General features: G+C 39.6%; 1 protein-coding gene across 1 annotated transcript in view; it reads left to right on the forward strand.

The window, feature by feature from the left end:
- kcnab1a (potassium voltage-gated channel subfamily A regulatory beta subunit 1a) overlaps positions 1 to 27,676 on the forward strand; it is a 116,826-nt gene that overhangs the window by 79,790 nt on the left and 9,360 nt on the right. The window contains exons 3-8 of the mRNA XM_083913972.1: positions 11,113 to 11,150; positions 17,581 to 17,660; positions 18,775 to 18,819; positions 20,794 to 20,838; positions 22,845 to 22,888; positions 23,043 to 23,129. Coding sequence (XP_083770098.1) covers positions 11,113 to 11,150; positions 17,581 to 17,660; positions 18,775 to 18,819; positions 20,794 to 20,838; positions 22,845 to 22,888; positions 23,043 to 23,129 — 339 coding nt within the window. The remainder of the gene's footprint in view (positions 1 to 11,112; positions 11,151 to 17,580; positions 17,661 to 18,774; positions 18,820 to 20,793; positions 20,839 to 22,844; positions 22,889 to 23,042; positions 23,130 to 27,676) is intronic.

Raw genomic sequence — 27,676 nt, forward strand, 5'->3', positions numbered from 1 at the left:
AGACTTGATTATTCCGTCTTTTTCGTCTTCTCCGGGCTTGACTGTCATCCCAAATACTTCAACATAGAATGAGATGTTTGGTTAATTTATACATCTGGGTCGGAAGTTTTTGACATTTGAGAGAAAATATAAATCTTTACCAACTCTCAGAAATTTAAATATTTATTAGTTTTCCTCGTCCAATTGAGGAAAAACCACTGAAAAAACACTGAAACTGCACACAGTCTTTCAATGATAGTAGTTGCACCCTGATATCATTCATAAATAAGGTGTTTATCTGCTTCAGAATCAACATCCCTGCAATTAAATATAAAGTTGTTAGAAAATGAAGGCAGAGTTTGGACCCAGGAACTTCATTTGTTTTCACCAACAGAGTACTGACAGTGGTGGAATTTAACAAAGTACATTTATCTTTACATTTTACTGTCTACAAATATGAGGTACTTGTTCTTACCCAAATTGAGCTTTAAACTTCTATTCCACTACATTTTGGAGACCAATATTGTACTTTTTGATCCACTATATTCATCTGAAAGCCTGTTTCTAGTTGTTTTTGCAGAATTACATTGTTGTTTACAAAATATAATACATTAATAAGTTATTTTTATATTATTATGGATTAAGCTACCCAGCCGTTTATATAGTAATTGAAACTAGTCCCACCTTCACAAGCTGTAACATGAAGGTAATGAACATATTAATGCATCAATAATTATAATCTAGTGATTTATATGAATCTGAAATGGACCATTTTGCATATTGAATATTTTATTGGACTGTGTTTGTAAAGTGCTTTTATCCAAAGAGCTTTACAATATGGGTGGGAGATTTGATATCAGATTGTGAAGGATCAGAACATGCTGCTAAAGAAGAGAGATCGTAGTATCGTCTGTAGGGCACATTTTATCCACTGCTATTCTCTTGCACTGACTCGTTTTTTTTCCTCAGCCAAATCTAGTCCGCCACATGCCTGCCCTAAAGGTACGCCAATCAACCAATCAGAGCACACTACAGGCAGTGATGAGGATTTCTCATCTCATTGATTCAGAGAGTAGTGGGAAGAGAATAAGAACGAAACTACTGTGTCCTTAAAGCAGGCGAGTGTCAGACTATGCACTATGTCTGTTCACACTTGTTCACAGAATTTGTGGTACAAGCTAAGTTTAGCTTAGCTTAGCTTCCAAGTAAGATGGTTAGATTCGGCAAGTTAGGTCCCACCCACTGAGCTTTAAAAGACCATTTCAGACACTCAAGACACTTCCGGGTGGCAGAACGCAAGCAGCTTCCACTGACCTTAAACGATCCAGCCGGCTGCTGTAAACAGTGTTACCTAGTTAAAAATGAAAACGTGTTGTGTTTCTGGTTCTGCTGCCTGATACACAACAAAAGGTGTAGGGTTTTATCGATTTCCTTCAGAAAATACTAAATTTATCCAGTTTAACCTGTGGGTGAGGGGGTTAAAGCGAATGGACGTCGTCAAAAGTACGAGTGCTACAGCGAAGATCGCAAGACTGCCTGGTGGAGGGGTAGTTTCTTCTAACAGGCAGACTGGAAACCAAACCTCCATCATTTTGTTTTTGGAGACATTTTCTCACAGAGAACAGATCTGTGTCTCCAGTTGGACTTTTTCTTGGCTAAATTCTATCAAACTTTCAGATTAACCTACAAATATACTGTAAATGATGGTGGTCATGTTTTGACTTAATTTAATGGTGGAAAACTAAAGTCTAACATCTTATCTTTGTAAATATAAATCCCTTTAACGTTGTGTTAACAAGAGTCGTCAAAAGGACCCTAACACCGGTGAATTAGCCGTGTGCTCCTCTCGGCCCTAGACACCCCGATCGCCTCGCCGTAAACACTGAGAGCTGCTGGTCGTTCAAATTAACATCAATGTTTTCAAAACATCCAGGAACATACTTCAGTACTTCACAATAAAATGACATGCTTTAACAGCTCCAAAATAAACCGTAAAGTCTTCTTAATTTACACTTTTAAGGTAAACCACCACCTGAGTTGCAAAGGCTGAGCGTCACCCAAACGTAATTATTGCTTTCACTCATCAGGTCACTTTCGTATAATAATTTGACATGTAAATGCTTGTGTACAAATATGAAATTTCACTTGTAGATTCTTAGAAGTCACCCAGTAATTCAAGCCATTTACTCTGGTTAAATGACACGAAAGGGCTTGTTTACTTGTGGCACCATCGGAGAACGCTGCGGCTTTTGCCACCTGGAAAAACGTATATTATTGTTTTGACGTCATGGGGAATCGTGTAATCGTCAGTGTGTCCCACCTCCCATAGGCGGGTTTGAAAAACAATGAACTAGTGCTTGTAGTTTCACCAGAGTATGTCTCTCTAACATTCCCTGCTTTAAATGACCCAAATTGACAATTGAAGGCATTTGAAGCAAGATGTGTTGGTTAGATACGGCTCTCTCCTGCCTCAGGGGAAAATGAGGGAATGACTATTCAAAAACATGACTGGGTTTCTAACAATATAAAGCTTAATGCAAATGGGTGAATTATTCCTACAAGGCATAATGTTTTTGGTCGGCAGTGGTCGAAAAGACAGAGGGAAATGATATCCTGTACAAGGCGAAGATCACGTTTTCCTGCTTTGACCTTTAGTGTTGACATGTTCTCTAGTACTGCTTTAGCATATGTTTGATTATTTGTCCACACTCCCAACAAATGCCTCCTGGTCTTTTCAGTAACACCAGTGTGTATCTCCCATAACTGCCGCACTGTCACTCCGAGTTGCACTTCTGCTGACAGAGCTTCCTCATATTTACTGATCTCATATGGAGGCATCCTTCGTGCAAGGATTTCAACTTGGCCAAGCCTGATGTAGTTTATTCAGTTATAGTTTTCAGCTCCTCTGTTTGCCAGCTAATCTCATAACCAACATTTGGTACAAGATACTTCATACTGCATCATTTGTGATGCTTGACATTAAAGAGATGAGATTTAAATCCAGCTCTGTGTCATGGCAGTGTGGGCAATGTGTACAGATGAATGGCGTTTGGCTTTCCTCCGTAGCCGAGGTCAGCGCATTCCTTGAAATATCACTGAATATGATGAAAAAAATGTTTTTTAATTTTGACTTTGACGCATTTTAAGTCAACCTTCACGCAGAGTTGGGTTTTGCTTATTGATATCTGACCATCACTGTGCAGAACGATGTGCATATGAGTTTGACACTAGAGAGCTGTTTTCTTCTGTTGAAGTGAGAAAGTTCATCTGTGTTTTTTATTAATGAGGTAGAGGATTTAACTTTAATAGTTTGGAACTGGTTGATGAAAGCTTTTTGGAGAAAAACCATAGCGGGCACTAATTGTTATTCAAAGCGTATTTTTTTATTTTTCCTAAATGCGTGGAATGGATCTCTAATGTTAAATGGTTAACTTATTTAAAAAAACATGTATAACTTGCTCTTATTGGGCGCTTAAAGTCACTGCAAATGGCGAATCAGATGATTTGCTTCAAACTACATTTGACGTTGAGTATTTTTCTTTTGAATTTAATTCACAAGTGAACAAACAGCAAGTAGTAACTTACACGTAAACAGCGAGTTAAAGAGCAGCAGCAGCAATCCCAGATTTGTTGTTTTCCTTTTATTTGTGAATTTGAACCAAAGGGATTTCCTCTGGTGTCGCTGGTAGATTCAGATTACAAACAAAGACGTGTTTTTGGTGCCTTGAAGAATTTTTGTTTCTCAGGGTCTAATGTCTGGCTCTCAGGCTGGCCCTGAGTGCTGCTGCCCCAGGTGGTTCACGGTAGACTTAGAGGTCTGACTCAAACTGGCTGAGCTGCACTGTGCAGAAAAGGTCAGCGTAATGCCAGCTGCCTGCCACACGCTGTGCCAAGGGCGGACATGATGCTGGCAGGGGAGAGCAGGAAGAGAGAGGGCAAAGAGCAGGATGCTAAATGGTGTTTCACTGTTTCACTCAAAGAACAGTGCCAAGATAGATTAGTGTGTGTGTGTGTGTGTGTGTGTGTGTGTGTGTGTGTGTGTGTGTGTGTGTGTGTGTGTGTGTGTGTGTGTGTGTGTGTGTGTGTGTGTGTGTGTGTGTGTGTGTGTGTGTGTGTGTGTGTGTGTGTGTGTGTGTGTGCGTGTGTGCGTGTGCGTGTGCGTGTGTGTTCTCACATACGAACTGTTATTTTGAAGCAAAATTCAGCAGCACACACACCCACACACTCATACACCTGACTGAGTGCATAAATAACACTCTGGTCATTTGTCTCCATTTGTCGCTGGTTGTGTGAACCACAGCCAGGAGGAAATATAACTGTCGTAGGAGTGACATGAGCCAGTCTGAAACTGCATGATGATGCCCCGAGAGAAACACCAGCTTCATTTACATAATGGTTTAATCGGCCGAAGACCTCTTTTTCATAGAAATTCAACATTCTCGCTGTTCAGAATTTCCACATCCTATTTCTACACTTCATACAGGGCAGGATGCTTTATTCGGATCTGTAACCAAGTTATTTATTTTATTTGTTTTTCATAAAAGCTTTAGATAACAGTTTAGTTTAAGTAATTGTGAAAAATCCTAAAAAATGTAATTTGGAGTTGTGCTATCTTTGCAGCAGCACTATGACAAAAAAACCCAAGGCTGTTTTTAAATACAGCTGCAGCGATTATTCACTTAATCAATCGCTATCTATTTTTATATTTAATTAATCGGTTTTGGTAATTCTTTAAGAGAAAATGTTGAAATGCTCTGATTTCAGCTTCTCAAATGTAAATATTTCTGGTTTCTGTCCTCTATGACAGCAAACTGAATATATTTGAATTGTCGACAAAAACAGATATATTAGGACGTCATCTTTGACTTTGGGAGAGCTGATCAACATTTTTTCACAATTTTCTGACATTTTATGGCCAAAACAACTGACTGATTAATCAGGAAACTAATCAACAGCTTAATTGATAATGCACATAATCATTTGTTGCTGCCCTACTTTTAATATTGGCTGGAAACCACATGTTTTAAATGCAACACCCAAAAGTTGTGACATTAAAGTAGCAGATACAGCCTTGATATGGAAGTGTTGGCTAACATCGAGGAAAGTTACTGATGATTGCTGCAGCATTCAAGATGCAGGCCAATGCTGCTGAAGTGCTCTTTCGCAAGGCACTGATGGTGAAACTCTGACCTTTTCATTTAAGCCATGTATGTAAAGCATTGTGTGCAATGGTGGAATGCAAATTGAATCTTATGTTTATTTCTGTTCATTCATTTCCATTGTTTTGTACTATTTCTTAGATCACAGTGTATGAAAATGAACCATTACCACTTAAATGTGTTGATTGAGCTGCACAGTGTGAAAAAACATTAGTCAGTCGATACAGTTTTTAGCTGCACTTTTGTTTAGAGAAGTTAAAGAAATTATCAAATGCATAGTTATTGCTTTCTTCTGCTATCATTTTTCTCTGTTGATTTCAAATTTAAATTAAGTGTGAGTGCTTACTTACTTTTCTAGATTTATTCTACTCCCTTTTAAAAGCGAGGCACAAAACACACGATATTTAGTGCAGATATTCATATTCAAACATTATCTGAGGAATAAATAGCAGTTATATATCTGGGGGAATTTAAAAGGTTTTCTTACTGATGCTGATTCTTTGTGTTGGGTTCATTTTCTGTGTGCTAATGTAGGAGAGGATGGGAACAGGCAGAAAATATAAGATGCCACGCACGCTGTCATTATCCCAGGGGCAGAGTGCAGGAGGAAAGATGCGACTCCTGCTTTGGCAATTCGGCCTCTGTCCTGAGTCTCCACCTCTTACTCCGTCCTTTTCTCTATGACCTGAGCGTTCTCTCTCAATCTTTCTGATCCGTTTTGTTCAACAAGATAAATCTTCCTTCTTTCTTTCAAACCATTATGTTTCATTCCTGCTCTCACCTTTCCTCCCTCTTTCCCGAATATATATATATATATATATGCAAATCAAAAAAGTGTTAATCTGCTATACACCAGCCTTATATAAAACACAGTAGAATATGGTACGTACTGCTTCCTCTTTTTTCCCCTGCAGCGATGAGAAACCTTTCCCATACTCACTCTAAGATTGACTGCATTCCTGTTAAAATCCAATCTCATGTTTATTAGCGTTGATTCAATATCAATTATTTCCACTTCACTAACAATAAAAAGCTCATATCACATTCCAGCAGAACAATTTCTTATCACTTCAATTCATATGCTGTGTAAAGTAATTCTCTTTCTACAACTTAAAAACCTCTCACCGTTGTGACCTAATTGACTTATTCTAAACTGATTGTCCCAGGGGAGAGGCCTGGGTGTTGCTTTAGTTAATAGGTGAAGTGATTAGTGAAGTGATTGTGACCTCCCATCACAGGCAGTCCGCTGCTTCAGATGATTCAACATTTCTTCATTCACAGAAAAGATTGATTGCAGGGAGGTCTGCAGAGACCCAGTCGTTCCAGAGATGCTAATTATTTGGGGGAAGTGGAAAAACGTATGTGCGTTTGCATGTGCAAACCCATTGTAGTTTCCCTGACAAGAAAACAAAAAAGTTGATGCAGACGTTCACAACCAGAATTATCTGAACCATCAAGATTTGAACCCACAACTGTTTTCCTCACACCACACTGTCCAGGTCTGTATGTTCTTGCTGCACTGCTGCTGTGCTATTGATTTATTTTCAAAAACATTCTTGCAGAAAAGCCTGTGGTGTAAAAAACACAGCAAGAGAATGGACCTCAGCGTGTTGTCACTGTGGTACTTTTGCAGGAGAGATACAGAGTGGACCAACATGTACAGTACTATAAAGCCTCTTTCCCTCTACTTCTGAAATACTTTTCCTCGCTTCTATTTTTTAGCCGTTCAAATCACAGTGGAGGAGGGGCGTGACAAATACCATACCATATATTATACCACCGTATAATGAACACTTCTGGGCTGCATAGACCTGTAAATGTATCTGTTCTTTCTCCCTTTGTGCTTCAGCTTTCCCTTCATCCAGAGCAAGGGCCAGAGCAAGTACTCTACTTTGTGCCGCCATTTTCACTTCCACAGATATTCTGTCTCACAGCGCTCAACCAATTTCCTTGAACGGCAGCCTGAGTTTTGCAATATCCTGAGCGCTCTGGTGCTCCCTGCTTTCAGAAAAGTACCTGGCATTTTCATGTAGGATTTAAAAAAAAACAACACTTTGGTGGACATAGTACCTGATGAAAAGTAGCACCACTTAGAATTTGGTCAGACAAGAGCATACCAACCAATTGACCAGAAGACGTCAGCCCTAGTATTTGAGCATACAAACACCATAGCTGCATGTCCACAGACAGAAGATTAGACTGCTGTGTGTACAGTTGAACAGTTGCTTAAAAAAACAGTATATTACTACAGTGTTCACCACTGTGGTTGTGCAGAGCAGCCATCTTGGAATGTGAGGTCAGGGTTGGTGAGATTCTCCTGACTTTCCAGGTCGGTAATCGAGGGCATCACGGGGCGTTTCAGATGAAATTACCTTCCCAGTTCAAATGGAGTGCATCGATACTTTCCTCTGCAGCTGATGTAAAAAGGCGTCTCCAAACATCAACGTTGCATCAGACTTAGCACATTGGATTTACCACGACATTTTTGTGGTTTAACAGTAGAATTATAAAGGATGTAGACAAACAATATGAACAACTGTAAAATATGATGCAACTAAATGCAAAAGCCTTGCAACAAATACAAAAGCTTGCTATTTTCCGCTTCTGTTGACACTTTTTCAGAAAAGAAGTTTGATCGTTTGTGAGGCTGCTTTCAAAAAGCAGTGCAGTGTAAAGGGTTTGTATTGTTTTCTTCCCCACCCGGTAGGTAGGCCGCTGCTGAAAGAGTAGACAAGACAGAAACAGATGTGGCTATAACAGTGTAGACGAAGGCGAGTCAAGTAGTATTGTTTAGAAGAAAAATCGATATAACTTGAAGAGGCAGTACAGGAGGCGAGGGCAGAACTGAAAATAGGCACAAAGTCGGTGTGTGTGTGTGTGTGTGTGTGAGTTTTCTTTTGTGTTTGTGTGTATATACGCTACAAAAATATAAAAGCCATGCAGGGTCTTCAGGCTTTTACCCAAACACTGGCAAAAAACGGTTTGCTCGGATCCTTTCAAAACAAAAAAAGGGTCTCTTACAAAACTGTATGGGACTTTTCTTCTATGTATATATTTAAATGGGAACAACAACAACAACAACAACAACAACCTTAACAACCTTTGATGATACTGGGGCATCCTGGTAGTCAGATATTAAGACACATGGGCTGCATAACCAAATCAAATGATGTCAGCCGGTGACTTCTTGCCCTATGTTTCCTGTCTTGTACTGTAGCCCATTGTATAGATGATGAGCACACAGTTTTCCATATATAAGGCGAGTCCAAATATAATTTGCCTTTTTGTGTCTGATTTGGACTGCTCAGAGATATGCTGTGCCCTTTTAGTGGAGCTGGAAATTAATCCAACAAAGAATATGACTCAGCCTGAGTCTGTAGGCAGACACACTGACAAATGCTGAAAAAAGAGTTAGGAGGTCAGTTAAACTAAGACACCAGAGAGAAAGGCTTCATCTAAATGTGTGCCATCTATCATGCTGCCAGACACATGGACTGGATTCAAGACTGAAGAATCGGGTTAAAAGGATTCACAACAAAGCTGGAAAAAATAAACGACACCTCTTGCCAAATCTACATCTCTACCTCATCGTTTTCTCTTCCCTTATTATCCTCAGCTTCTTTCCCATTCACTTCTTCTCTCCTGCGTTTTTAACTTGTACAGTTGGGCTTGTGTTTTGTGATTTTTGTTTTGTCTCCAGAGATAGAGAAAAGATCGAGGACAGCAAAGTGATATATCAAATTTGAATCACTTTAACAAGGACCTCCTGACAAATCTTTTTTCCATTTATATAAATGCTACAAATTATTTTGTCAGGAATTACTTTGAACTCGCCCAGTTGACTTGATCACCCTCAGCTTTAGGAAAAAAACACTGCAAGGTTATCGGATTTACTATTGTTGCATAGCAACATCAAGTGCCACTTCCGGCACTTTCCATTAGCAGCTGCCAGAGCTGTTTGTCGTTTGCAGGGCCTTCATTTCTATCAAAGAGAAAACTCAGTTGAATCTCGGCGAGCAGTGGCCTTGACATTAGAGCTCTGCAGGGATTTCATCCCACGCTGAGCCTCCCGCTCAGAAACAAAGCTAAGAGCTCCAACTGGACATTGTTAGCTGTGATTACAATTTCACAACTGGGAGCTTAAAGGGTTTGAACACACAGACGTATGAACACACAGATGTATGCACTCACACAAGGACACATACAAAGGCAAACTTTGCATTCATGTCTGTATGAGTAATGAAATCATGCACATAATAAGTGCTATCTATAATGATTCTAGTGTAGGTGCAGTTGAGGCTTAATTAGGTTGCCATGGTTACTGGTGTTAACAATGTCCAAAAGCAAGTTTTACTAACAGTAATTGCAGTTATTTCACCAACCCAGCTCTTGCTGGAATAACAATGATTACAGTTCTGCTGATGATGCATGTTGAGAACTGCAGCTTTTCGCTCCTTATTAAGAGAGTATCATTATTCACCAACACGTTCCATTCATCTGCTGGGTGCCATATGTAAGTTAAACCTCCGCGGAGTTGATGGTATTGCACTATATCGCGTAATGAGCTCTATTGTATCATAACATCCTGCCTGAAATGAGCAGATGGTTAAGGGCCGTTTCATTGTCACTTGTCTCTGTGGTACATCAGTTGTTTTCTGACAGTAGAGCAGTGGAGGTCTACAGAGTCGGAGGAAGAATTGTCTATTAATTAGGTGTGAAATCATGGGCACTGGGGCACAGGGTGAGGGACAGGGAGATAAGACAGAGAGCAGTATTGTGGCCTCAAAAAAGAGAATATTGTATTAGCTGGAGGAGTTGCAATTTTCTCCTCATCACTATTCTAAACTAGTCAGGCCCTTTGAGAGCACGTACCTCCGAGAGGGCATGCCCTATCTCACAATGTTAATGCAGTGTGAATTTTAAAAAATACAATACATAACTTGGTCACAGTTCTGTAATAGCTGAATCAGTCAATATGCCTGGACAATTTGTTTGAAATCACTACAATGTGAAATTATTGTATTCCAGATATTAATTGGCTTATATCTATAAAACATATGGCAATTTATGCAAAGTCCCAAATAAAAACATTCAACTCTTCCATGTGTAAAACAAACTTAAATAACACATTTTATACGTTTTTTAAAGCTGGCATAGATGACTACTGAAGAATGATGGCAGGATATTCATATAATGAGCTTACTTGATGATTTAATCAACAATAATACTGATGATAATAATCACTAATGATAAAATGCTGTAGCTACAATAACATGAACAGTTCATGAAATCTAATAGAGCAACATATAGCAAATAATCAATTTTCATGTGAGAACAATGTCCTTCCTCCAGTGCCAGATTTCAAACATTCGTATCTTGTTCGGCAGCACAGATTTTCTTGCAGGACACACGTAAGCCACTCAGTGTTCAAAGGTTTTGCACCAGACATTTTTCTGATGTAAAAACGTGTTCCTCCCTCTCTCTCTCTCTCTCTCTGTCTGGGACAGTTCTAGATAGCTAAAATCTGTTTTGACGTAGTCTGAATGGGAAATATTTAATGTCACAATAAAGCTATACATAATTCAGTGAGAGACTTTGCAGAGGATTTAGTGTCTCTGGTTGGGATGATTTAGCCTTTTGTCTGGCGTTTCAGCATTGTTTGCGGGGGAATCAGGAGCATGTAGTCACACACACACACACACACAAAAGATATAAACACATAAGGAAAGGGGACACAAGGTCTTCCAAATACGCATGCCCATCACAAACGCAGAGAACAGAAAGATGCTGACTCAAGGTGATCCCTCAGTATTGACCTGCAGCTCTGAACAGGACTGAGTTTTCTCTGGGGAACTTGAAAGCCTCCCTTCGACTGGTGACACAGCCCAAGGATTAATAATGTTTACACCAGGACGTCAAACAACCACACAAAGAAATGTTTTCTAATGTTGAAATGTCTTTCTCTCTCCTGCAGGTACTTGGGTGACATTTGGGGGACAGATAACAGACGAGGTATGAACCATATTTCCTTTTATCTTGCATGTTCATTTAATCTTCATGGACTCATTGTTTTTCTTCATTTTCTCATCGTTGATTTCTTGTACTGTAAAAACAGTAGTGATGAGTATTAAATGTATTGTATAGAAGTTTAAAGATACAATAATTCAGTTGGTGTATATAACACACGGGGTCTCATTTGACACACAAGACAAACTGTTCCTGTCGCCTCTAATCCTTTAAAAACGGTACTCCAGTGGGTGATTGTGGTTTACATGATCATGTGTAAAACGATCTAAAATAAAAACCATAATAGCTCGAGCATTCATTCTTTTTGCAGCAGAAAGCTAAGGCTTTTGTTTTTCCTTGCATCATGTTACGTGACGTCTGGTGCAAAACCTTGGTTTGTAGATGAATTGGTGTGAAATTTGAAAAGCATCGGACATGCTTTCCAAAGTTTGATGATTTTTGTACACATTTATTTTTTTTCAATTTCAATTATTTTATTATTATTATGCTTTAATGACCTACATAATCCTTTCATGTAGGCATTACAGATTTTAGGGATAGGAAGCATTTGGAGATACTCCAGGAAATAACATCACAACAAGAAATGAAATATATGCACTGGTGGACCCTTTCTATTGCCGAGTTCAAACGGTTAAGTGCAAATTTATGTGCCAGCTTTATCTCTTGTAAACATCTGGTTTCTGGCCCACGGTCTCATATGTGTATGTGTGTGTATTATATGTGTATAGATCCTTTGACCTGGACTACATACAGAATTGTCTTACTTGTGGCTGGAGTTTAAGTGCAATGTTTTCCCTTAATGAAAACACTACTCAATCACTTCTGACGTACAGTCCCAAGAGAAAATGTCATAGCAAGTGACACCCTGGGAGTTGCACTCCAGAAACCTCACACCAATGACCAAAAATGATGCTAGGTGACCTTTGAAAATGGAGCTTGCAGGCCTTAAAAAATTGGCTGAACATTTGAGGGAGCAGCGTCCAACCATTGCCAGTCCGATTTTTCTGCCTCTTTTGCAATTTGTATGCAAGCTTTACAATTTAGTTTGACTCAACCTGTACAAAATCAATAAGGAAATGATTTGTTCAGCGCTTTAGCCACATTTTTCAGTTCTCAGTCACACACTCCTATTTCGATGAATGTACACATTTATGGTCACAGTTAACCTTGATCAGACCGTTGGCTGACTGACAAAGTAATTATACCTACAGGCTTGATTAGCCGACAGCTTAGTTATTTAGTACTCCCTCACATTATAATAAAAGAGGGTGGACAACCTTCATAAAGACTTCATTTTGTTTGGATTCAAATTTACTGCCACATAGGACAGAATAAGGGCATACTGAGGGTCAACTCGTCATGTGTACGTGTTCATACTTAAATCTGCTTTACACTCATGTTGATGAACTCCAACATGCTCTTGTGTTGCCGCTGGGGTCTTGGCATTGGTCACCACCACACACACACACACACACACACACACACACACACACACACACACACACACACACACACACACACACACACATATGCACACACTTAGAGTGACACTCAGGGGGAAGAGAACAAAGCTCACTCCAGGGGACACAGAAGCAGTATGCGTATGTAACAGTATTATTTTTCTTTCCCTTAAGGCGCAGTGGCATCAAATCACATAGTTCGCTCAAAGGGTACCCCTCTTCTCTCCATTATTATGACTGTCCCCAGTGCAATGTCACTGGTCTCCCTCAGACACTGTCCCCCAGGCTTTGGCTTGGACAGCTGAGATTCATACAGGAAAGGCTGATTAACTCTAAAATCTGTTTTAATCTGTTAGTAGAGACACATTGAACAAAACACAAAGAAGAAGCCAGTGCTGCAGACAGAAGGTTTTGGTGGATTCGGTGGTGCGACAACTACAGTACCATCATCACAAAAAATTGGGTGCTGGGGTAAAAAAGTCCTCCGCTGTTCAATGTCAAAGCACACTCAATATAGCACATGTCCTTAGTAGGGTTCAGTGTCCCTGTTCTCATTAACACACAAACACACTAACTCCATAAGATCTGTTTCACAACACTGACTGACACAAACACACATGCAAAAGTCTCATCTTTAATTTACATCATTTCTAATAGGGGATTTCTCATAATAAGCTTATTAATACAACCAATAGATGTATTAATATTAGCCAGGAAGACCCTTCAAATGAACAGTTGGACTACTGGTATTCTGCAAAAGGGTTAGAGTACGAAATTACTGGAAACTTTGGAAAACAGCTGCAAATGTAGTTAACTAGTGCTTTTTTATTTATCTATAATAACCTTTTAAAGTTGCACTTGCACTTTATCTCCAAGTTACTTGCACAAGCTTCACTATTCATTATTATTTCTGTGTTTTGTCAAGAGAATCTATATGGAATTTTATTGTACCTGAGTGTAATGACAATAAAGATTATTCTGATTCTGATTAATTTACACGTCACATCATTTTACACACAGAAAATAAGGTTAAGGGGAGCTGCAGAACTGACTCTTGACGTCTCTGAGTTTGCCAGACAACCACAGTAGATTCCAGGAAATCACTGTGCACAATTAAGCGGCCTCAAGGCGTGACAATTAAACACAAAAATGTGAAGTGCTCACCTTCAAATAATCGTACTAGTCATGTGCTCGGCCTGCCAGATCAGTAACGGTTATGCAGTCTAGGGCTTTTATTGTGCACTGCCTTTGTCAAGGTTGAAAGGAGTAAAGTTTACTTTCTTGAACCGGATAATGGAGCTTCCGTGTTGTTGTTTTATTATCCTCATGCCTTTATTTCACGGTGCGAAAACTCTACAATCAACTTTGTTTTGAAAAAACACTTTATCGCAGCCTAATATTCATGCGCAGCCTAATATTCATGCGTACAAGTACTCATGACATGAAAAAGTTTCTAAAAAAATATTGATCCGTCAACTACCCCCACATGTGGTCCATCTTTATATACAGTCCATGGTTCAGAGTTATTGTGTCATCTATACATCAAACTCTCAGCGTGAACTCTCAAGTCACTAATGATCGGTCATGATAATAACCTTATTAAAAACTGCATTTGTGTCTATATATGCCTTTGCAAAGCCATTAGTAACTGCTTCTAAACCCCTATAAGAGTAAGTCTCATCTAAGAGCTCCTAAATTGTTTTACTGCAGTCTTGTCTGGGCAGCAATACATTCCCAGACAGACAGCTCACAAGAGTGATGGTAAGCTGCAGGTTAACAGTGCCTACTGATTCAAAAAGGCCAAAGTGGATCCATAAATCACAAAGTGAATTTGAAGAAAGTGTTTCTTGTCGATTTTAACTTTTGATGTCTGGAGTGCTGACGGAAGGAGGCGGTGCAGCCATAAAACCATCTCAAGGCTTTGTGGGTAGTACGTGGGAGGCTACCGCGGCCTTGATTCTGGGGATGTGAGAGAGAAAACTTTTTTTTTCATCACATCTGTTCTATGTATGGAGATCCAATTGTCCTGCACCTTTTGTGCCCCAGAAAAAAATCCACAAAGCCTAAGGCGTAGTCGCCCTTGTATGAATTTATGCAACTTTTACAGTGACTCAGTGTTTTTCTGGAGGTGAGGGTAGAATTGTGTGTGTATACAAACCGATTTCTCTGCAGTTTGTCCTCCCTTTACAAAAGTTACTGCACCATTTTAAGGCCATTAGTCACATTCAGTCCGTCCAAAATGGCCTGAAGTCAGAAATCTGTGTAAGCAGCGATGCCTCATCATCAACACAAACTTCCTGACCTTGGGAATGTCACCAAGCACTCCATGACAGTGATAGAGCTTTTTACTATCTTAACGAGACTCGTTGTGAATGAGCAATCAGCAACGGGCAAACAATCGCCCTTTAAAAACATAATCTATCACCCTCCTCTCTGTGACTATCTGCTCGTCTTTGTCTCTTCATCCGTCTTCATAAAGCTGTCTTCAGCATGTTCCTCACCTTACCTAACCTTACCTGCACAAAGTTTATTACCCACTGTGTTTGTCCTTAAATCCTGTCTGCTTTTCATTTAACTCATCCATCTAACACTTGCTCGGTTTTTCCATCTACATTCAACTTTTTCTTTATGCTCGATGTATTTTCTTACCTCTGCAAAAAATCTCTCAGCCCATCCTGCCTTCACTTTAATGGAAAATCACCCTCCAGTGCCCCCAACTGTTGTGACAGAGATTGTTTCCTTTAAATGCACTCAGCAGAGACCAGGTACAGAAAGAACATGCTATTCAGTATCTCGTCATCCCTTTTTTCCAAGTCTTTCTCTCCTTATCTGACTCCTACTTTCTTGTACCTCTCAATTATCCAACTCTGTCTTTTCATTCTGCTCTGTTTGCTTTAATGACAATCTGGGGCTCAGAGGCTGAATGAGCCATCTCTCTGTCCTTTACTTTCCTGCTTTACTATCCATTCAACCTTCTCTGAAAACTGCGGATTTGCATTTGATAATGATGCCGTTCTTAAATATTAATACATTCTGAGACAGACTAGAGATAGTACTGGTTATACTTAGCAGAACTAAACATCATTAGTTTTCTTTCACAGACCCCATATGGGAGCAGTCTTGACTTTCACTTTCCGACCCATTTAAATGGACTTTTCATCCATTTATTCCTTTACTTTGGTATCTTTTGTAATCTTTATTTTCTTTTTTCTCTCTGTCCTTGTTTCATTAAATCTAAACTTTTATTATACATAGTTTTGTTGTCTTGCCTTATTCCTGTGTATTCATTGTGTCCACCAAAATCTTTAAAGAACCCTAATTAAATAAAGTTTATTAGGATTGTATCATTATCACACATAGGCTTGGACTGCTGCCCAGTCTGTGCTGGTTGCAGAGAATATATTGGAGACAGATTCTCAGAGGAGTGATTATCTAATTCTTCTAGAAACAACACCTCCGCTGTCTGCCGCCACTGAAAGAGCAACACACACACACGTACATACACATACACTTGCAGGCATATACACAAAGGCAGACAAACGGATTTCATGCACACATGTAAACACAAACACACATGTACCAAGTGCATAAACAAAGCCTTCTGTCGGCACACGTTCAAAAACTCAAGTCATGCACACACATAACTCCGCAGGGTGATTATGGCAAATTAATTTAAAGTCCCCTTGTAATAAAACTCACCACAGGGAAATTGGATCTCGGTCTGATGATTTATGGTCACCATGTCTGCAAAGATATGGAGGAATATCTTCACATATGCCACGTGTGCAAACATATTTAAATAAAGCGTGAGTACTTATGAGCTAAAGAGGAATGAGTTGACACTACCTCCAACGCAGAGTTAAATTATATTTTCACAGGTAATCATGCTCAATAAAGTTTGTACTTCAACAGACTTACAGTACAAGCTCTGTTTGAGTATGTGAGTTCAGGCAGGCTGCTTGAGTGCACTGCTGCAGAATACTCACAGGACATACAGTACTGAGCTGGCTGCAGCATATACATCCTAACATCCTTTGCAGTAGAGCGCTGTTAAGCCTCTGTGCTCAGCTCAACTTTTGGCTCTGCCATGCCTGCCGCACTGCTGTTCATATAACATTTTATAAGCCCTACCTCCACCCCAGCATCCACCTGAGGGCTTTGAGGGCTATGCTTGAGCAGAACTAGTTTATACAACGTGCTTCACTCAGAGTCTAGTGAAAAGCCAGCCATCGTAGAGAGAGAGAGAAGGTGCAGTATTGTTTAAATGCACTCTGTTGTTCACATGAAAAGTGAAATAGTTGTGTAAAGAATGAAAAAAGCCTTGGTCAAACCTTGACTTACTTTCTCACCTCCGCAAATTGACCGATCACAGTGAGAAGTGGCTTTAAATGTTGTATTGTCAGTTTTGGAAGCTTACATGACGGTTCTGGAGCGGGAGACTTGACTCATCCACATTGTCCATCCAAATCATTCTATAATTTAGGAAGACACATATCATAACAATCTGAGCCTGCCAATGGCAAAACCAAGCACTTTTAGTCAACGTACATTGACGGTGCGATTTTGCCCAATTGGATTACATTGCGGCTTGTTTCGCAGCTGCAGGGCTCTCACTCAATACTGGACCACTTTCAAAAATTGTTATCTCCATTATTCACTTAGGCACAAATACAGAGCATAGAGTCCAGGTTAAAAAATACAGAAGTCTCCCTTTAAGTTCCTCCAGGGCATTATTACAGTCACACCCGAGGGTAGAGCCCAGAAGTCAAATCAACTCTGTACTTCCGTTGCATTCACCTAGTAATCCATTCCACGTGAGCTTGCAAGTACAGTGTATTTATGTTCTGCAGAAAATTTTGGTAAAACCACAATTGACAAGTTTTCTTCACAGAGACAGAAACTAAATTTGTGCTCAATTTCTTTTTGTATGTTTGTGTGTCCTGACATCTCGCCAGGTTGCAGAGCAGCTAATGACTATCGCCTACGAGAGTGGAGTCAACCTGTTCGACACAGCTGAGGTCTACGCAGGCGGCAGGTGGGTTTCGGACGAACCTCTCAGTTTGTTTACGGTTACAGCTGAGCTCATAACAACCTATTCATGTTTCCGTGTGATCAGGTGCAGTCAGCAACTGTGGTTCCTGGAAGTGTTTTTTGAACCATTCATGTTTACCTGGAAGATTTCAAACATGCATAGTCAAATTTGTTCCACTCATGCGAAAGAGCAGCATATATCCGTTTGTATGTTTCTATGCATTAAAAAAACGAGCTGAAACAACCGAGCAATGTACCGTCACTGATCAAATATTAACTCGTCAGAATCACACAACACCAAAGCGACTGTCAACAGACTCTTATTTTCGCTGGTCGAGATAACTATTTGATATGCCGTTCATTGAACTGTTGTATAAAAGCAATATCACACTTGAGGTTGTGATGTTGTACCGAATATTAACACTGCCGATTATCTTTGTTACTCTGGCCGATACGACTGGATCACAGCCTTGATGATCACTATCTCTCGTATTATATTAAGAAGAAGAAGAATTACTTTATTTGTCCCGCAACGGGGAAATTGAATTTTTTCACTCTTATTATTAATCATGTTACAAACACACAGGCCCGAAATACACACACATGCACAGACAGGACCTATACATGCAATTAAGGAGAGATGTTAGAGCGAGGGGGCTGCCAGTGACCGGTGCCCCGAGCGGTTGGGGGTTCAGTGCCTTGCTCAACAGCACCTCGGCAGTGCCCAGGAGATGAACTGGCACCTCTCCAGCCACCAGTCCACGCTCCATACATGGTCCACACAGGGACTTGAACCAGCAATTATTTATGTAAACAGTCTGAGTCTGATGCAAACATGAGAAAAATCCTGCAAAACACCTTTCTGGGCCTGTGTTAGCTTTAAAGCAAGTGAGAAGATTGCCATGATTGTCTCAGCATTCAACACATTTAAATTTGGTAAAAGGTCCCAGTGAAAATAATACAGCTGAAAATCGGAGTCTGGTCTCTCTACTGTTACAAAAAATCCCCAGAAGTGATATTGTTGGCAACAATGAATTACAGGGTTGATGTTTTGAAGGGAATGTTTATGAATTCAAACTGCAATCTAATAACCCCACCTCATTTATATTGCCTTGCAGGGCTGAAGTCATTCTAGGAAACATCATCAAGAAGAAATGCTGGAGGTAATGGTGACATAAATGTGTGTGATGCGGCTTCATCACTTTTGTTGTGAGAGAGAGAAAGATGAATGACAGCGACGTGTGTGCGCATGTTGCAAGAGGCAGTGAGAGAAGTGTGTGTGTGAGGTATGTATGTAAAAAAGACAAAGGGGATGGGAAGGAGAGATATTTATTTTTCTTTTGGTGTGTGCATGTGTTAGTGTTATAAGTGTGTGTAAGAGACAGGCATGTTTGATGTCAAACTGAAAAATATGAAGTGATGCTGAGATCTGGACGATGATCCCTGCCTTGTCAGGGTTTTGTTTTTATTTCTTCAAATCTCTACTACGGTACATTCCTTATTTGCAGTTAATTTGTATATTTCTACACACACAACCACATTCACGCATACACGCACACACACACACACACACACACACACAAAGGTCTGACTGCAGGCATTTTAAGTTTTCACAGATCTCAGATATTCCCTTTATGGAGTTATTTAAACATGCTCAGTCTCTTTTATTATTGATCAACTGTCGGAATCAGGGACGACAGACTTGGAGTAACATCAAAAGACGTAACTGTAATAGGAAGTACCTGATGGAGTCTCTTTGTTCTACAGTAACATAAGCCTTTATAAAGCAGCTGAAATATGGAAACACTGAGCTGCTTCTTTCTTCTCACTATATTGTCACTCATCATTGTGTCATCACAGTCAGTAAGGAGCATAAACTTTTTGACTTCAGTACCAAAACAAACATGGACGGCAATATGCAGTGCAAATTTACTCGCACAGAGTTTAGGTGAGATCCTCTATTGCAGTTGTCCAGTCCACTCTCACACCACAAAGCTTTTTGCTTGTGATCCTTTTTCTGTTTATTCACTGGTATGTCTCCCTTGGGCGACACAAATATGTTGTTGTTTAAGAGTGACTGGCAGCAATTGGATGTGAAAACTTATAATCTTAAGTCATTGGGTTGCTATCATACAGACATACATACAGAGAATGAATGCCAATTCACTTTCTTTTCTTGTGTTATCTAGTTTGACAATCAATCATAATGGAAAAAGAACATAAATACCTTTCTTTCAGGCCTTAATTATGTGGTATTGGATCAGTGCAGACTTGTGTACTCGCCGATACCAATGACAGCATTTCAGGCAGTATCAAAGGCATTTCTAAAACTGGTATCGTTAGCTAAACTACGCTACACCAGCTGACGCAGACAAGAACAGACTTGGTCGATCAGTCGCCACGCCCAAATCAGAGACATAATCGGCTCAACAGTAGACATAATGTATGTCCCTGTCTTTAATGTCATGCACCGAGCTGACTACATCACACCAGCTGGCGGTTTGATGCTGACATTTGACGAAAAGACATTTCAGTCATGAGTTTACACAGCGGAGGTTCATAAATATAGGAAAGAACAGACGACACAGATGGATGAGGATTCACCTTTTACACTGCTTGTATTTTAATGTTTTTCATTTAAAATGACATTCTTCAATAGTCACTTACAGAGCATGTGTTGATTAGTCAGGTGCTGTTGGAAAAGTCCACGTTCAATTTCGGAACTCTGTAAGCGAGATGCAAAATAATGTGTTGAGTCAATCCTTTAACGCAATGAAGAATATGTGGAGAGGTTTTAGCATTTGACAGAGCACCAGGCGTGTAATGACAGGGTGTCACCAAAATCTCTTAAGCAGTATGTGGGTGGCATATTCACGCACATTAGTTTAACAGTTTGAGGAAAGGGGGACACTCGCTCAAATTAAACTGCCTCAGACTGGACATGAGTGCACCTCAGTGACAGTGAGAACAGCTGATTATGGTTTTTACTCAACAACTAAGCAGAGAGGGCACAATCAGCACTGCCGGGGATAAACATGATAGGGCCGCACTAGCAAGGGAAGTATGAGAGAATTCACTGAACAAGTACAATGCATTATGTTTCTCTCATTCTGCTGTATTTCTCTGCACCTTCTCAGGCGATCCAGTTTGGTTATAACAACTAAACTCTACTGGGGAGGAAAGTAAGTAAGACACTAATTTCTATATTGTGAACAGTTAGTTAAAGCTATATTAACTTTCTGGCATGTCGCATAGCACTTGCAAAAATTTTTTTGAGCATGAACAACACTCATGCAGTTTAAAAACTCAATTATAACCGGTCTAAAGGCATACCCAAGTTTCTCTAACACCATGTAAACACTGTACCCCGGGTAAAATCGAAGTTCTCATACCCCGGTTAACAGACCTAGATGACTCATTTAGTAACCAGAGTTCTCTTGCATGTAAACGCTTCACCTGGATTATTATCGTGTTTCTTGTCTGCGCATGTGCCGGGCTTATAAACTCCCCCACCCCACTCCGCGGTGGTTGCTTTTGACCCGGAAATAGATGAAACCAGGAAGCAACGGTGCCGAAAACAATGTGAAAAAAACCAACAACAGAGCAGGCCGAATAAAATGATTGGTCAGACTTTTATCAGAAATATATGATAACTTAATACTGATGAGTTTCAACACCAGGTGGATTTCTTTTACATTTTAGTGTGCCAAACGCTTATTAGGAGAATTTTAAGAAAAGTGTAAAGATGCCATGTAGGAAGTCTCTTTTGAGATCCAAATATGTGTTACAAGACATACCTAAGAATGCATTACATTCATACAACATCACATAAGACAATTCAGTCGCACACAGACACACTTATTAAAACGTTCCTTAATATTATGAAAAAAATAAGTGAGTAAAATGTCAAGGAGAGGACTTTCAGTCACTCAAACAACAAATGAATTCTCAAATCCCTTGACAATCAGTCATGAACCTCATAATAAATAACACACATAGGTTATCTCCTGTTACATTTAACAAGTTCTATCTGTCGCTCTGTTTCAAAGATAATGTAGTTGAGCCTCCCAACACTAAAGTTTTTCTCTTTAACAACCTGACAACCTCACATACAGTATCCAGTAAAATAACCAACAGAACAACCAGTTCCTCTGCTGAGTCTGGGGAAAAAGAGAGTGTGTGTGTTTTATAGTTTGCACACACACAGTCCTTCGACAGAGACTGTGCAGCTGGGTCTGACGATAAGGATGAAGTTATTCCTGAGCGTCCCTGTGAGGAGGATTCAGTCCTCCACCTCTCCTCCACAGATTGGATGCATAATGATGCGGAGGAGTTGAAGCGCATTGACAATTTACATAAATCAGCCTAATACACACATTCTCATGTCATGTCCTCCAAGCTAGGGTCAAAAAGAGATTCAAAAGGACTTGATGTCTGCCTGGAGGGCTGGATGACTGATGTTTAAAAGTTGATGAAGTAGCAAAAAGTGCAGACATTGACGTTATTTTAGTGCAACACACACAATAACTCACAATAATAAACTAGTTCTTACACCCACTCATGCTGTCTGTTCAGTCATTGACATTGTTAGTTACATGATGAGAGCACAAATAAGAATCAGCCTTGATTAATGGTTTATAGACATTATTTATAGTACATTAAATCCTATATTTTCAGTTGTACTCTTATTATTTTGCAGATGTAATCACTTTTTACTTTTCTATTTATCCTTTTTATCTAGTTTTTACTTACATTTTTTTATTGTTATCATAACTGCTACATCTATTTTATTGTTTTCTTTTGGTACGCTGTCTTTTTATTTAGTTCTTTATTCCAGGTTTTATTCCACTCTATTTTACTACTAATACTTTTATTATAGCTTTTAAATCTATTCAATTACATTTTCATTATTTTTTGTTATCTTGCATGCATTGATCTTCAAATGTTTATAGTTGTTTTTATGGTTTCTATTGTCTACACGTCTTCTGTATTAGTCTTTTTTAGTCATCAGTGGGGCACTTTGAACTGCACTAACCTGTATAAAAGGGGCTGTACAGATAAAGAGTTATGTATTTACTGGTTGTTTGATAAAATATAGTAGGACAATGGCCCAAAGACCAAAAAATGAATGAATGACTGAACAAAGATCACAGTGTAGCTTATCGTTGGTTTGTGTTTGTCCCATCAGAGCAGAGACAGAGAGAGGACTGTCCAGGAAACACATTATTGAAGGTAACACATGCAAACACACAAAATGAACAAGACAACTCTTGAGACTTTTTCACTTACAGCAAACTTTAAATTAATGTTATTTGCTCCTATACCGTGCGTGTCTATTCAATCACCCTCCTCTATCCCAACCTTTGCCTCTCTCTGTGACTCTCAGGTCTGAAAGGATCTCTACAAAGGATGCAGTTGGAGTATGTAGATGTAGTTTTTGCCAACCGCCCTGACAGCAACACTCCCATGGAGGGTGAGTCAGCCAATCAACTACCAAAGCATTCATGATGTCGCGCAGCGGGCGGAGATGCTTCTCAGTGTTTTACTAGAGTTTTGTCTTGAGTTTGTGATGTTTGGGATATTGCCTTTTTGCTGATTTGCAGCAGAATACTTTCACAGTTTTTTTTTAATCAAGTTTTAAAGGAGTTTTCATCCTTTACTTTCGCAGAGGCAATTTCATAGTCCATGAAGTTCTACTGAGACGTGATTACTGAAAACTTAACCCAATACCCCGCCTGGATGACTTGAAAGATAGTCAGCTGGGGCAGTTTTTGTTAGTCTCAAAGGAGACTTTACTACTGAAATTTCCCAGCTTGGGATCAATAAAGTAGTTCTATTCTCTGCTATTACACCCTTAAAATGACCATTTTTTAATCTATTACTCACCCTGTGTCACCTTGAATTCTTGAAGAAAAATTTGTTTTCCTCGCATGTCTCAACGGTGAACGAAGAATCCAAAAACAGAGAATGAATTGAGTAAATTACCTTCAAGAATTCAAGTTAACAGGGTGAGTTATTGATGTAAAAATGATCATATTGAGGATGAAGTTTGTGTGAGCAAAGCCTTTTCATTTTGACAGTTTAGATATTGTGGATTTCTAGTGTAAACATGTATGAAACAGAATTTTTAAAATGCTTTCAGGACTGATGTGGTTTTTGCTGGTGTCCTGGGGAGAGTGGTTGAGGGCCAGAGGGCAACTGTGTACTGAGAGAAAATAGACTCAGAGAAATGACAGAATGAGAGTCTCTACGGTGTCGTTCACAGAGAAGATATTTTAGATGTCTGTCTGTGTTCTTCAGTGTAGCTGAAGGGAGACATGCATATCGACATGCATATTAGTTGTACATTGGTTCTTCCTTAGTCATTATAAATTAATTGTGTACTATAACATTCTCTGGGTTTAGGCCATTAATTGTGGGTTTTCTCTCAATACCTTACTAACTAGTGCTCACAGCTAATCAATAAGGAACGTGTATGTTAATTAGCTATTTGCTTTTGCTCAGGATTCCTGCTCTCTTTAACAGGGCTTTTAAAATATGTGAAATTAAGCTTCACTAGTGTTTCTACATGACCTTAATTCATTAAAAAATGCAAATCTAAATCCCAAATGACTCATAAAGTCTTTGTAACTCATGCATTTCCTATATTCTAGACATATAAGCAACTGATGATGCATATAAATGACAAACTAAGTAATTCATGTTTTAACTTTGATATAAAAGTTTGATTGCTAGTGGGAAGGTTTATTCGACAAAACTAAGGGATATTACCCAGCAGGCCTAGCAAAACTGTCATATTGAAGAAGCTCTGTTTTTATAATTGAGTATAGCAGTGTAGGACATAAAGCATTCACACAAAGACCTTGATTTTACACTTTTGTCTCTCTCTGTCTTGCCTCTGTATAGAGGCAAGACAGAGAGACCGGACCGAGACCCGGACTTTAGGGTACTTGTCCCCCCTCCCTCTCCCCCCCGCGCCCCAGCCCCGTTTGTACTCACACTACCAGGGCCTCGGCCAATACTTCTTGCTGTCCATACGCCTTCAAGCCGTAACACGTCACACGCATTGATCGCGTGTGTGTGGCTTTGTTTACAAATCTTTCCACAGACCTCGGAGTTTTTGTGCGTCTTGTCGACTGTTTTTGAATATTTTCATCCGACCGAATCTGCAGTAAACACAACGTGAACCTTTCCCCACCATTGTTGTTGTTGTTAAATGTCCGCGCATGGTCCGTCCTTCTATTTACATGTCCGAACAGGCGGACATAACGCTACTGCCGTAGGGCTCGTGTTCGTGCGCGTGCACGTGCGCACGCTCGTGCTCGTACATGTGCAAACGGCTCCGCTAAAGCCCACCTCTTTCAAGCGGGGCGTGGAGGGCCAGCTGGCCGCAGTTGAGCGCGGAGCGGGTGCGCTCACACTACTTAAAGGTACTAGACTTTAGCTGAAAAACCGGTTTTGGCCGCGGCCAAAAGGACAGTGTGAGCACGCTGTAAAGATAGGATAGAAGCAGAGCTGTTTACTTGGCTTAATACTGTGTTATTTCCCTCAGCAGGATGGTATTTAGTAAGGCATCTGTGTTTCAGGTTGCTAATGATCATTTACTGAATTGAAGGGGAAAGGAAAAGTTTTTTTAGGTCTTCTTATGCAGATCTACTTTTTCTTTGTGATTCTGTTGCCAAACTTTTTTATTTTACATCATTGTTTTCAGAGATGTTCAGAAACCACTTCTTCCTTCCCGATACATATTTTATTATTATTATTATTATTATTATTATTATTAACAGCTGTATAACCCTGCATGGGTGTGATATGATCGCTTTCATTGTTGTATGACCTGACTCAGGTTAAAGTGTAATTCCAGTGCAAAATCTTCCCATGGTCATGTGTAGGGACTCTCATCATGCTACTGCAGAGGTTTGGTGTTATTTTGAGCAGTAATAGTGGTTAAAAAAGCCCCGAGCTAATCAGTGTAGCCACTAAGGATGCACCAATCCAGTTTTTTCTGATCCAGTCTGATCCCGATACCTGGGCTGATCCTACTGTTGAATGAATGAACCATATACATTACCATGTGAGTGAAGGCAGCAGGCTTGACATAAACATTTAGCCTTGTTAAAAAAAGGTTACAAATTAACACGGATATGAATGTACTTCATATTATTTATTAACAAATAAAAAAATGTACATAAGCAGCAAAAATAAATAAATATCACTTCCATGTAACGTGCACCAGAAACAGATATTTTAAAATGTAATATAAAACCCCAACCATTTTTGCAAACATAGCATTGTAATGATTAGATCGCTGTAACTATATTGCTGTGTATGATATTAATAAAAAAAGAAACGACTGGATCGGAATGTTGGATCGTCCGATATCCGCTCCAGGTATCGGATCGGTGCTTCTCTATTGGCCACATCCTTTTCTCCGTAAATAGTTCTTAGACGAAAGAAACGGTCTCTATCGCTTCTTTGATGTATGAAAGTCTTTTACGCCGGAATTACACTTTAAACGATGGATGAAGATGAAAAGAACTTTCTTTTATTATCTCGTTTGACAGTAAGTAATAACTGGAAAAGGACATAAATAAACTGCTCTCAAACTACTCTATTACTGCACTATAGTTCTGTTTACGTCTGCTCATTACACACATGTATCATGTCTGACCTCATCTGAATCCGATCACTGTCCACTTACATCTTTTCGGCACTACAGTTCTGTTTATACCTGTTTCAACAGTCTACTGCATGTTTACATTGTTTACATCATATACACCCGTTCACATGTCTGCTTACATCTGATACACGCATGTCTTTCTACATCTCACGCCGACGATGTTCTCCGTATCTAACCTGTACTAACACACTAACATCCTGACACTTATTCTTCTTTTACACTTTATTCTTGTTGTTAGGTTAAAATGTTTTGTATAGTTGCACTGTCGTTATTTGCTGCTCTGTGTGCCCTGAATTGCCCCCCGGGGACAAATAAAGTTTTTTGAATTTGAATTTGAAAGTAGGTTTTTTTCAGGGCTAAATTACGTGGTTTCCGAGTGGTGCATAGACTTGCTGATACCAGCACTTCAGCTGGTATCAGAGTCGGCTCCGATATTGGTATCAGTATCAGAACAACTCTTAATTATTTCCTTCTTAATCCTTCATATGTTATGCACTATGCTTCATAGTTCTGCATAGAGAAATACACGAGTCCTGTCATAGTCAAGAGTTTCAGTATAATTGGAGTGAGTGCAGGGCGATGATGAATAACCTTAATGACAGTCCTTATCTGAGTATATTGGCCCTGACTGCTGTTGGCTCGCGCAGTCAGCAGTGTTGGAGCTAATTGCATCATTAAAAATGCAGTGGCCGGTTAGTGATCAGAGGGGCTTTAATATGTGTGCTTGTTAGTTCATCCCCATAGTTGTCAGGGACGGGTGATGAGCCGTCAGCAGGTAGAGAGACTTGAGGACGCAGGTGGCCTCTGAGGAAGTTTTTTTTTTTTTACTTCAATAATGCATCATCTCAGATTTAGCTTTTTCATTTTCTTAGCCTCTCTGGTTTTGTTTGTTTCAATTCCATTTTTCCTCTCTGTTTCACCGTTTGTTTTCTGGGTTGCATCCATCTTGCTCTCTCTGGCATTGTCTCATCATGAGTTTTGGCTATTGTCGATTCAGAATATGTTGCCCGCCTCTGGGTAAAGTCAATTCAAGCATGTGCCTGGTGTTCTTTGTCCTCATCTCTCATTTAAAAAAAGCAAACAAACAAAAATAAATATCAATCACTTTCCCTTTCAGCACCTGCTCTGTTTCCTGCTTTGGATTACATGCTCAACTGTGTTAGGGTTCACCTCATGGATTTGATAACAAAAGCATGGTCTTAAAGGACCCTGTGTTTTGGTTTGTAATTATGAAGGTTTCATTTGGTTATTTTTAAATAAAGTCTGCATGATTCTAATTCCAGCTTAGTGTCAGTGGGGGACTATCTGAGAAAGTAATTGTATTTTCAGACCACACATAA

The sequence above is a fragment of the Echiichthys vipera genome, assembly GCF_963691815.1.
Source record: "Echiichthys vipera genome assembly, chromosome: 5".
NCBI lineage: Eukaryota > Metazoa > Chordata > Actinopteri > Perciformes > Trachinidae > Echiichthys > Echiichthys vipera.